Raw genomic sequence first — 13,064 nt, forward strand, 5'->3', positions numbered from 1 at the left:
TCTGTCAGTTTAGAGGAACACATCGAAAGAATATACCACGTTTCCATTAACAAGTAATTGATACCAAATGCGCTTTTTTAAAGAGGAATTTCACTTCGAGAACTTTAATAAGGATCTGACAATTTCATCACCATTTGGTATTCTTGGAGTCCCCTGAGAGCTTTTCGAAAAAACAGACATGCACGTTCGCACCCACTACCATTAACTTGTTTCATACACCTAATTGAATTTATAATACTAACAGCATGGGTTTTGAATGACTCGAATAAAACTCTCAGTTGGCCAATTTACCGGGTCTAGTTCTTCTTCAAACTTAATGTATGTCTTCCAACATATTCAGTATAGGAGAACATACGAGTCGGGATAATATATGACTTAAGGGAATAGAGCACATTCATCAATGACGTAGATCCGGGTTAGAATAGGTCTTCACCAACCCGTACATGCCATAAAAGGCGACATGCTTGTCGTAAGAGGCGACTAACGGGATCGGGTTGTCAGGCTCGTTGACTTGGTTGATGCATGTCATCGTATCCCAATTGCGTGGGTCGATGCTCATAATGCCAATCACTGGATTGTCTGGTCCAGACTCGATTATTTACAGACCGCCTTCAATACGCTTGCATATTGCTGAGTGTGGCGTTAAACAATAAACAAACAAACAAATCAATGACGTGTTTTAGACAAACGTCTTCTTTAGAACAGTGATTCACTTTCAGATGGCATATACTGTTCTTATACCCCCTTCCTTAGTACAGTGTTCTAGTATGTCAACATTGGACATAATAATAGTATCACCCTTATGGAGTAAATTGAGAAAAAACAAATACCCTGTCCAGGTCCGATAGGCACATCGATGCTCTTTTCGGTAGCGTGCAATAATACGAGAACACACCTCCCTGTGGATAAGAACATAATATCAATAGTATATGGTATAAACACTATATTAGGATAGTGTGATTATGATGTAACACATTAGAATTATATACCTAGTTGATAGATGATGTACCGATCGATGTGATAAAGTTTATGATACATAAATGAAAGAAAAAAGGTTTTTTTTATAGGTATTAAAAGTTGGAAGAGACAGGAAATAGCCCTGAAACTTCGCTTTGAACAATAAATAAGTCATAGCTTCAAAGAATAAATTATTTATTTACCCTCTCCACTTTTGTACTGGCTTTGCTCCAACGTAGGTAAACAACAGTAGCGCCAGAAACAGGTGCGTCCACATGATGCAGGTTGGCTAGTGGATCTGACAGTGTGCAATGTATGTAGAGTGTCTGTACCACGAACAGGACATAACACCCCAAGACAAACTGGTATTATACTTCAGATTACAAACCTATTATCGAGGTGTGATGCATCGGGTTGTCTGAGTGGGAATCAATAGATACGATCACGTGAAAAACGGTTTTACTGCAAGGTTGGGTTATTTAGTGTCAAACGCTGTTTAGTGTTATGTGTATAGCGTTATGTGTTTAGTGTTATATGTGTTTAGTCTGATACGTGTTTAGTGTTATGTGTATAGCGTTATGTGTTTAGTGTTATATGTGTTTAGTGTTATACGTGTTTAGTGTTATGTGTTTAGTGTTATATGTGTTTAGTGTTTTATGTGTTTAGTGTTAAACGTGTTCAGTGTTATATGTGTTCAGTCTTATACGTGTTTAGTGTTATGTGTTTAGTGTTACAGTAAACTACGGTTATAACGAACACGCTTATAACGAACTGACCGATATAACGAACTGATTTTGTAGTCCCGTCCATGTGTTGTATATATGCTGTATATATGCTTATAACGAACTACGGTTATAACGAACTAAAACAAGTGGTCCCTTTGAGTTCGTTATAACCGTAGTTTACTGTATATGTGTTTAGTGTTGTATATGTTTAGTGTTAAACGTGTTCAGTGTTATGTGTGTTCAGTCTTATACGTGTTTAGTGTTATGTGTTTAGTGTTGTATATGTTTAGTGTTAAATGTGTTCAGTGTTATACGTGCTTAGTGTTATGTCTTTAGTGTTGTGTGTTTAGTGTTGTATATGTTTAGTGTTAAACGTGTTCAGTGTTATATGTGTTCAGTCTTATACGTGTTTAGTGTTATGTGTTTAGTGTTATGTGTTTAGTGTTGTGTGTTTAGTGTTGTATGTGTTCAGTGTTATATGTGTTCAGTCTTATACGTGTTTAGTGTTATGTGTTAAGTGTGTTATGTGTTTAGTGTTATGTGTTAAGTGTTTAACGTGTTCCGTGTTTTATGTGTTTAGTGTTAAACGTGTTAAGTATTATATTTGTTTCGTGTTGTATGTGTTTAGTGTTATATGTGTATAGTGTTATGTGTTGAGTGTCATATGTGTTTAGTGTTGTATATGTTTAGTGTTATACGTTTAAGTGTTATACGTGCTGAGTGTTATGTGTTTAGTGTCATATGTGTTTAGTGTTGTATATGTTTAGTGCTATACGTTTAAGTGTTATACGTGCTGAGTGTTATGTGTTTAGTGTCATATGTGTTTAGTGTTGTATATGTTTAGTGTTATACGTTTTAGTGTTATGTGTTTAGTGTTGTATTTGTTTAGTATTATACGTTAACCAACTAACTACCTAACTAACCTTATGATGCCAGCTATGGCATCTGATGATGCCAACTATGTCACCTGATGATGCCAGTTGTCACCTGATGATGTCAGTTGTCACCTGATGATGCCAGCAATGTCACCTGATGATGCCAGCTATGTCATCTGATGATGCCAGTTGTCACCTGATGATGTCAGTTGTCACCTGACGATGCCAGCTATGTCACCTGATGATGCCAGCTATGTCACCCGATGATGCAAGTGTCACCTGATGATGCCAGCTATGTCACCTGATGATGCCAGCTATGTCACCTGATGATGTCAGCTATGTCACCTGATGATGTCAGTTGTCACCTGATGATGCCAGCTATGTCACCTGATGGTGCCAGCTATGTCACCTGATGATGCCAGCTATGTCATCTGATGATGCCCGTTGTCACCTGATGATGCCAACTATGTCACCTGATGATGCAAGCTATGTCACCTGATGATGCCAGCTATGTCACCTGATGATGCAAGTGTCACCTGATGATGTCAGCTATGTCATCTGATGATGTCAGTTGTCCCCTTATGATGCCAGCTATGTCACCTGATGATGCAAGCTATGTCATCTGATGATGCAAGTGTCACCTGATGATGTCAGCTATGTCATCTAATGATGTCAGTTGTCACCTTATGATGCAAGCTATGTCACCTGATGATGCCAGCTATGTCACCTGATGATGCAAGTGTCACCTGATGATGCCAGCTATGTCATCTGATGATGCAAGTGTCACCTGATGATGCCAGCTATGTCACCTGATGATGCAAGCTATGTCATCTGATGATGCAAGTGTCACCTGATGATGTCAGCTATGTCATCTGATGATGTCAGTTGTCACCTTATGATGCCAGCTATGTCACCTGATGATGCCAGCTATGTCACCTGATGATGCAAGTGTCACCTGATGATGCCAGCTATGTCATCTGATGATGCAAGTGTCACCTGATGATGCCAGCTATGTCACCTGATGATGCAAGCTATGTCATCTGATGATGGCAGTTGTCACCTGATGATGCCAGCTATGTCACCTGATGATGCCAGCTATGTCATCTGATGATGCCAGCTATGTCACCTGATGATGCCAGCTATGTCATCTGATGATGCCAGTTGTCACCTGATAATGCCCGTTGTCACCTGATGATGCCAGCTATGTCATCTGATGATGCAAGTGGCACCTGATGATGCCAGCTATGTCACCTGATGTTGGCAAGGGTTGTCCAATTGAATAACGCCTCTTCCTATTTCTGACTTGTCTCAATTGCAGCAATTCGAGGTGCAGAGTTGCGACGTTGAGGCGTGACGGAAACCTTTTATATTGAGTTCGAAACTGACATTTGCCATGATTATGTCTCTTGGTTTGTCAGCAATATGCCCATTACGGGGGCTTCAAGTGCAAAACGTCAACCACTAAGGCTGCCGTCCCACATCAAGCTGAAGAACTGGTCAAAGCAGCGTTAAACCAAATTAACTCGTTGTTATATCTCATGCATCTTAGTATGAATGCTATTTCAGATCTAATCACCTCCACATCTACTATCATATATTCTACCATGACATTGATGAATGCTTGATTCTGATTGGTTAAAAAGAGGTTTCCATTTTGCTGCGGAAACCCCTTTCAGATATTTCAAACCTTTTCACACAAAAAACGTGCGTATATTCAAATATACCAATTGGTATATAGCAATATTCCAGCTATATAACGGCGGTCTGAAAATAATAGAGTCTGGACCAGACAATCCAGTGATTGACATATTGCCTCGTGTTCCATATTGTCTGGTTATCCTTATTGTCTCGTGTACCGTATTGTCTGGTGTTCCATATTGTCTGGTGTTCAATATTACCTCGTGTTCCATATTGCCTCGTGTTCCTTATTGTCTTGTGCTCCTTATTGACTGGTGTTCGATATTGCCTCGTGCTCTATATTGTCTGATGTTCCTTTTGCCCATTATGAGACTGCTGCAGAAGCCCTAAACAAACTACGGTCAAATGGGTAATTATTCCTTAATCCTGAATAAAATAGAAATGAAAAGCTCACGCTTGTTCTTTATGAAAAGACTAAATGCCCATATACGTCACTGATTCCAAATTGTTGACAACTTCCAGACACCGGGCTGATGCCCGCTGCCTCCTGTGGTCAAAGGTGGGCAACGACCTTTAAGAGGTGGCGCACTCCGAAATGCAGTCAAGCACAGACTATCAGAGGCTCTCAAGGCGAGGTGAGGTGAAATTGGGTTTAACGTAGCGTCCAAGATTATTGCATTTATATAGCGACGTGCATGCACGTGTGTGTGTGTGTGTGTGGCTGCTTGTACTAGTCTGGACTGATGCCGATTTATAGTGCTAGCACACTGAAATACCATGCCGCAGTTTAACATGAATACCCCACTCAGACACAGTAAACTGACTCCGAGCCGACCAGTCCTTGTTTTAGCCCCTTAATGCCGAGCGCCAGACAGGGTAACAACAAGTGCCATCTTTAAACGTCTTTTGGGGATCGAACCGGACCTTCTCCAGGCAGACGCTCTACCACTAGACCACGGAGGCGGTCAGAGGCTCTCAATCAAACAAAAGTACTATAAGGATACAACGGAGAAAATCGGGGAACATCATGACGCACGTCACATGGCATGTTAGCAAATATGTTGCCATGAAGACTTTGGTAAGAACGCCCCCAGCTGGGCATATACCTGGTGATACCTGGTGATATGATGAAAACAATACATCGTTACTGTAGCTCAGCTTGTGAAATATAAACAACGTAGTCGTAAAGAGTACTCTCACAAAGGTGTAGTCAGCATCTGTATTTATTAAGTTGAATCCACCTGTCAAGATCCGGGGTAGAACAGGTCTTCAGCAACCCATGCTTGTCGTAAGAGGCGACTATCGGGATCAGGTGGTCAGGCTCGCTGACTTGGTTGATGCATGTCATTGTATCCCAATTGCGTGGTTCGATGCCATTGATGTCAATCACTGGATTGTCTGGTCCAGACGAGTTTATTTACAGACCGCCGTCATATAGCTAGAATATGGCTGGGGGCGGCGTTTAACAACAAACAAACAAACAAACCTTATTGCTCAGGACGGATCGCACATGACGGATCGCTCAGGACGGATTCGGATCCGAATTTAATTGCTGTTTCCTTGGCAGAGACACGATTGTTGTCAGGTCAGCGTGATGTAGCTGCAAATGTTGCTGATTGCATAGCATGGCATGTCTGGTGTCGCGTAAAACGTCACTCGCTCGCTGGAAACATTAATAACCAGATTCGGCATTGTGCTTATATGCTGTTATACGCACGGCGTGACACACCATAAGAAGTGAAATTCAATCACCTGTTAAAATAGTCGTAAGAGGCGACTCACAGGACTCGTTAACTTGGTTGATGCATGTCATCGTATCCCAAATGCGTTGATCGATGGTCATATCAATCACTGGATTGTCTGGTCCAGACTCGATTATTTACAGACCGCCGTCCTGAAGCTAGGACATTGCTGAGTGGGGCGTTAAACAACAAACAAATAAAACAAGCCCTGTTAAAACATTTTAATCTGAAAGTGAAACCATTATGGAAATATATCGTCATAGCTAGAAAGATGTTTTTGTGCAGTATCCACCCACCCATCATTGCCCATGTAAGTATGAAAGAGCATTTACGGTTTAGTCGCCATTTCAGAATTAGGTCCAGAGAATGTTATATCTCACGCCCCTGTCACTAGAGAATAACATCAACGCTTCGACGTCTTCATGGCACCACGTTATTACTTCATTCAACTAGGTAATAAAACGACCCGTGAAGATCCGGGGTAGAACAGGTCTTCAGCAACCCAAGCGACTACTGTGCCTGTGGTAAGAGGCGACTAACGGGGTCAGGTGGCCAGACTCGCTGACTTGGTTGATGCATGTCATCGTATCCCAATTGCGTGGATTGATGCTCATGATGTCAATCACTGGATTGTATGGTCCAGACGTGATTTACAGACCACCGTCATATAGATGGATATTGCTTAGTGCAGCGTTGAACAACAAACAAACAAACAAAAGGTGATAAAACGTAATAAATTTTCTTAATGGGGCCTATGCATATCTGCTGCAACGTGCGGAATATTGCTCCTCATTAAAGACACTTCTGTGCTACCATGTGAAACACACCTTCAAAATCTGACAATGAAGTATCATGTTGACCAAGGGAAGCATTTTGCTTCCAGCCAACAATTTTGAATCCGGATCGTTTCCAGATATCTTGGACCTGTTCTCCACTGATCTTGAGGCAGTAGAATGTGTGGCTGCCCACTTGGTAGAAAGATCCCCCCAAAACTCCAAAGAGAGCAATATGGCCTCCTTCCTTCAGAAGTTTTCCTACACTTCTCGCTATGATCTCGTAGCCGGCGAGATCAGGAGCAGCAACCTCTATACACAATGACGAAGTGATGATATCAAACGTAGGAAACAGTGATGGCAGCAGAGGCTCCGCCTGCAGAAGGTCAAGTGGAAAGATCCCCACGATCTTATCTTTCAACATGGCTTCTCTGCCACTGGGAATTTCTCTGAAAGGTTGATTTAGAGATTTTAGGGTATTAGGGCATCGATTACACAGGGTATGGAAAGTTCCATACTATTTGGACAAATATCGGAAGTGACGTCACCATGCCCATCTCTGGTATCGCTAACTTAGCAAAGAATGTGTTGCTCATGTGAGTGGTTTGATTGGACTGGTATTTTCAGCTTCCTGCCTTTCGAACCGGGGTCAAAACGAATTAGGGTATTTATCAAAACAGAAAGGAGATATGATACACTGGATAATCGAGGATTTTGGTCAAATGTATATTTTGTAACTGCATAAAGTCCAGTAAGGTAGCACAACTACTTTCTTACCATGCATATACTCGAATTGCCGAATATTTCGCTTTTAAGCGGTTATTTCGTTACAGTGCTATATTAACTTCAAGTAGAATGTGTTTTAAGCAACATAAAAGCGACAAAACCCTTCTCACACCCACAAGAAATCTCCATTGTACGATTCCAACTATTTCATGAGCATGTGTTTATGAATCATTTCAAATAGTGATGACACCAGGTGTTCACGAAAAGGTGAGTGTGTCTTGCCCCACTGGTGGCACACGTCACAAACACATGCAAGGGCGAGTTACTTGTTCACCTGAAAAACACGGGAATATAAGCCAAAAGAGGGACTTGCATCGGACATAATTTTTGTCACTGACGCGTCTCTTCGTCTGGAAATTGCATCTCTACCATAAAAACCTTTTGAAAACTTTAGTGAGGCCTTGAATGGTGTAACCTTGATCAAACAGCTTTTGAGAAAGAGTCAGGTGGCGTCTTTGAAATCTTCGTAGAAAGAGCTCGATATTACCTCAAAACTTGTGAAATGTAGACACCAAAGACTGGATCTGCTGGAATATCACTCGACATTAAGGGAAGGTTGAAGTCACCTCTCTTTCATAGTCTTGTGGAGAGCTTTAGTCACTCTGAATCTTTAAGCACAAATCTCAATATGAAACAAACAGATGTGGCGGTCTCAGTGGTGTCCTTTATGTCTAGTTCAGGTGGGTACATCAGTGGAAGGGATTTTTTTTATTTGATGGTCACTGAATGATATCCGATCATCAATGTAAATATACCTGAAGTTAAACGTTTTGGTGAAACTAACTTGCTTTGACTTTGTCAATATTTTGAAGACTACAAGCATAATGTAATTGCCAGAAGAAAATATATTCTGGTGAAACATCGGCCAAGTATGTTATGGAAAATGACAAACGTGCCAATATTCAGTATTCTTCCGATTTAAAATGATTATATAGAATTAGAAATGAACAATAATTGTCACATTCGATATAAAAGGTTGAGCAAGAATGATGACAACGGTAGCAATGAATGAACTTAAAGTCTTGTACGCATCTGTGGAGGTTCGGGTTGTCTGGAGGGCTCCCTGTGTTAATCAATGGTCCAAGTGCAATCAATTGTGCATCGAGTCAAAAACTCTGCCAGTCAAGGAGTAATAGGTACCCTTTCCCTTCTCTGTCGACCACATATTGGAATCTGCCAGTCAAGGAGGAATAGTGACCTTTCCCTTCTCTGTCGACCACATATTGGAATCTGCCAGTCAAGGAGTAATAGTGACCTTTCCCTTCTCTGTCGACCACATATTGGAATCTGCCAGTCAAGGAGTAATAGTGACCTTTCCCTTCCCTGTCGACCACACATGGAATCTGCCAGTCAAGGAGTTATAGTTACCCTTTCCCTTCCCTGTCGACCACATATTGGAAGAAGCTCTTGAAGCTGTGCTGCAGAGTCCCCTCCAGCCATTTTCTCAGCGTCTCTCTGTTCTGGGGGGCGATTTTAGACAGGTAGATGGTGTCACAGCAGTTGGAGGCGCTGATCACAGTGTGGATTGTGGGGCCTGTTCCGATGTCGAGCAGCCGCCGGCCAGTCAAACTTGCAATATAAAAGAAGAAAGAAAGAGTTTTATTAATAATAATGGATTTATCACTGTTAAGACCAGTGAAGGTCCGGGGTAGAATAGGTCTTAAGCAACCCATGCTTGCTGTAAAAGGCGACTATGCCTGCGTAAGAGGCGACAAACAGGATCGGGTGGTCAGGCATGTCATCGTATCCAAAATGCGTGGATCGATGCTCATGATGTCAATCACTGGATTGTATGATCCAGACTCGATTATATAGCTGGAATATTGCTGAGTGTGGCGTTAAACAACAAACAAACATTGTCTGTTTAACCCCCGCATCAAAACAATCAGTCTCCTTACTAAACTGCCGCCCAACAGAAAAATCGACCCATTTGTGATGAGGGCTAAGATGAAACAAACAAGAAATAGTTTTTCGATGGTGATGAATTTGATACGGGTAGTTTTGTGTTGGGACCTTCAGTTTGCATTGCATTGTGTTATCAACTGTTTCAGCCCAGTAACGTTTTGATAGCGTTTGTAACATTTTGGTCAGATCAATTTTGAAGTGTATATTTTTTCCTGGCAGCTTTAGACAACTTCAACAGATCAGGGTGGATCAGAACTCACATTGGTTGGACTTGTTATTGATGAAGGGAAAGAGGACAATGAAGTGGAAGTGTGTTTTTATGGCGATGGACGTTTCTTGCCCAACACAGTTATACAAGGGTACACTTGACATTGGTCGATAGGCCGAAGGAAGCAACGCACCCATTTCAATAGTTTACTAAGCACCCGGGTATGTCTATATGGTCAGACACCGACAGACGACGACGGACTATTCTCCTAGGTGTAAGCTCATTCCGATCTTTTTAAAAACGCCCCCATTAATCATGAAGTCACCTTCTGCAAAAACGTCATGAAAACTCGTCATCTTCCAAGGCATCAGGTCCCCCTCCATTTCGCTGAATATCAGAGTGAAACGTCTTCAGGAAAACTGCTGAATCAAAATACTTCAGGTAGTCCTCACGTCCAAACTTTCCTCTGTTCATGGCTGCGTAAAGACATACGCAGATGAACTAATGCCTCATCAATAACTCGTTCTAATTCTATACAATATGTCTTAACACATGCTTTTAAACAATATATTACTGTTAATATATATACTCTTGTTGGTTATTTTTACAGCACTGTCGGGAACTTTCAAATATATGCCGACGAAAAAATCGTAATAAAAAACCGTAAATAATCGTGTTGGGGACAAGCAAACTAGTGCAGGACAGCATGACCACCTACCCACGTCGTCGGAGTACGGCATCCTTGATGATTCAGTGTATATTATATCTCCATCAAATTATGATAAATGCCCTGGACTCAAGCTTAGAAAGTGAATGTCATTTTCTCAGTCCAGGGTATTTATCATGATGTACTGAACCAAATTAAAAAAACTTCACAATCCTAAAAAAATAACATTTTGACCAGTTATCATTGTGGACCCTTATTGTGTATTTAAACAGTAATGGCCACGTATTGTCTTCAGATAACACCCATTTTTGTGCAGTTGAATTGATCAAAATCATGTGCACAGCACTATAGTGGCAAAAGTGTTTTTTCACGTGCAACTGTTCACGTGGCCATTATACCGCACGTGTTTTCAGCAATACTTGTTAGCAGTCATTTACAAAAAAAGAAAAACACAAGAAAACAAAAGTCTTTACGGCCATTTGTCATGCCACGCCTTTCAAATGTGCAACGTGAACTTGCCATCGGCATGTTGCAGACGGGAACGTCCGTAGCTGAAGTCGCAAGGACGATGGGTTGTAGTCGAAGGACTGTTTATAATATACAGACGCGTCTACAGCAAACGGTTACGACCGCTGATCGCCCTCGGCCAGGTCGACCACGTGTGACGTCAAATGCAGAGGATCGTCAGATTGTCTTGCGTCACCTCCGTAACCGATTTTTGACGGCTACATCAACCAGAAATGAACTATTTAGGGGTAGACTGAGTGCGCAAACTGTTCGAAAAAAAACACCTTCAAGCACGACGGCCATACTTCGGGCCGATTCTGACTCAATGACACAGACGTCAACGTCAATTGTGGGCACAGCGACACTTACGATGGAATCAAGTCGTCTTCAGTGATGAATCCCGATTTAATCTTTGATTTGCTGATGGTATGGCGAGGGTGTGGAGGCGCCGTCATGAACGTTACGCCCAGTTTTGTGTACAGGAAGTTGACAGATTTCGAGGCGGAAGTGTCATGGTGTGGGGTGCTTTCTGTGGCAATGCACGTTCCAGGCTTCTTGTCATCCGTGGCAACCTCAACGCTGCTGCTTACCGCGACCAGGTACTGGCACCAGAACTTCTGCCTTTTATGGCAGCACATAGACCCGGTTTGATCTTCCAACACGACAATGCCAGACCCCACACAGCAATTTTGACAAGGAATTTCCTTCAGAATGCGGGAGTCAACGTCATGGACTGGCCGTCAAGGTCTCCCGACCTCAATCCCATCGAACACGTCTGGGATGCTCTTGGCAGAAGTCTGCGCACTCTCCAGAACCAACCACAGAATTTGCAAGATCTTGGCACCATTTTGCAGATCAATGGCGTCGTCTTCCCAATCATGTGTTCACAAGCATCACAAGGTCCATGCGGAGGCGTTGTGTGGCAGTTGTCAAACCACATGGTGGCCATACACGCTACTGAACTTGTGTGCCATCAGATTCTCGTGCTTGGGACTTATGATTTAAACTGTTGATGTTATTACCGGAGGTGCTTGGAACAAATTATGGTTACCACCGTTAATTAAAATCCTTCTTTTGACATTAATGATTAAAAATTACCGTCTCTGATACATTTGTCCATTGTATATCATATATGGGATTACTTTCAAAAATGTGAAGTATTTAATTTGACTCAGTACAGAATGGAGACATAATATTCTGGATCATCAAGGATAGGGTAACACACACACACACACACACACACACACACACACACACACACACACAGATAGGGGGGCTGGGTGTAGGTCGATGGTTCAACAATCAGCTGTATTCGTAATGTACGTTCCACAGACGGGACAGTTCAGAATATTCTATTATTTAACACTGGTTGACCCTGAGTGATGCTTCTAGACCAGATTACGTTGGTTACTGCCTTCACATGACAGTTGTATAACAGAAAGAAAGAGCAATAGACGTAGAGCAATCATTAAACTATGCACATGGTATAAACACGATTTTACTCACTTTGTGATTCGACGTCTGAAGTATGTTTCGTACTCAGCATGAGATCTCCAACGCACTCAAGTGTTGGGCCAAAGACAACTTCTCGACTCATATAGTAAAGCCAGATGACGTCGTCTCTTGTATTCAGGCCAATAAACATTCTGTAATGTGATACTTAAAGTAATTTTGTGTATTTTTGCATCATGTTTAATTAATTTTTCAGGTTTCCGAAAACCTCTGTCATTTGATACATTTAATAATATTCCGTATTCTGACGGCCTGTTACAATTAATATAAGTAAACTATGGTAGCCGAGAAGGGACATCGCATTATCGACTACAATATCGGTCTTGAAATAGCGATAAAGCGAGCACAAGACGACAAGGCGATAACACGAGAAGAGAAAGCGATAGCACGAGAAGAGAAGGCGATAGCACGAGAAGAGAAGGCGATAGCACGAGAAGAGAAGGCGATAGCACGAGAAGAGAGGCGATAGCACGAGAAGAGAAGGCGATAGCACGAGAAGAGAAGGCGATAGCACGAGAAGAGAAGGCGATAGCACGAGAAGAGAAAGCGATGGCACGAGAGTAGGGGATTCCTGTCCAAGTTCCTCGCAACCATTTCCTTGGCTCCACAGGAGTAGGGGATTCATGTCCAAGTTCTTAGCAACCATTTCCTTGGCTCCCAGGTGAAGGGGCTTTGCAGCCGATTGATATTGTGGACAACGATTCATGAAGTTGGGGTCCTAAGTCAATCAACCAAGTCACCTGGTCTGAACACCCTATCCATTCCGTCG

At 42.1% G+C, this 13,064-nt stretch overlaps 1 protein-coding gene across 1 annotated transcript; it reads right to left on the minus strand.

Moving 5' to 3' along the window:
* Positions 1-6,717: 6,717 nt before the first annotated feature.
* On the minus strand, positions 6,718-10,349 carry LOC124132440 (phenylethanolamine N-methyltransferase-like). Its single transcript, XM_046496353.2, has 4 exons — positions 10,328-10,349; positions 9,959-10,085; positions 8,865-9,065; positions 6,718-7,159 (listed from the first exon to the last, which is right to left on the minus strand). Exons 1-4 carry the CDS (start codon positions 10,347-10,349, stop codon positions 6,730-6,732), a joined length of 780 nt encoding a protein of 259 aa, XP_046352309.2. The 3' UTR covers positions 6,718-6,729.
* Between the last annotated feature and the right edge of the window lie 2,715 nt (positions 10,350-13,064).

This window comes from Haliotis rufescens, unplaced genomic scaffold (genome assembly GCF_023055435.1).
Source record: "Haliotis rufescens isolate VD_foot unplaced genomic scaffold, xgHalRufe1.0.p SCAF_3, whole genome shotgun sequence".
NCBI classification, from domain to species: domain Eukaryota; kingdom Metazoa; phylum Mollusca; class Gastropoda; order Lepetellida; family Haliotidae; genus Haliotis; species Haliotis rufescens.

What these genes read in the sequence shown, in the direction of transcription:
- LOC124132440 (XM_046496353.2), bottom strand. Translation starts at nt 10,349, where the DNA reads ATGCCGTACTCCGACGACGTGG. An exon ending in GATGCCTTGGAAGATGACGA is followed by an intron (nt 9,066 to 9,958) that starts GTTTTCATGACG and finishes TTATATTGCAAG; the next exon opens with TTTGACTGGCCGGCGGCTGC. An exon ending in GTCGACAGGGAAGGGAAAGG is followed by an intron (nt 7,160 to 8,864) that starts GTAACTATAACT and finishes TCAACCTTTCAG; the next exon opens with AGAAATTCCCAGTGGCAGAG.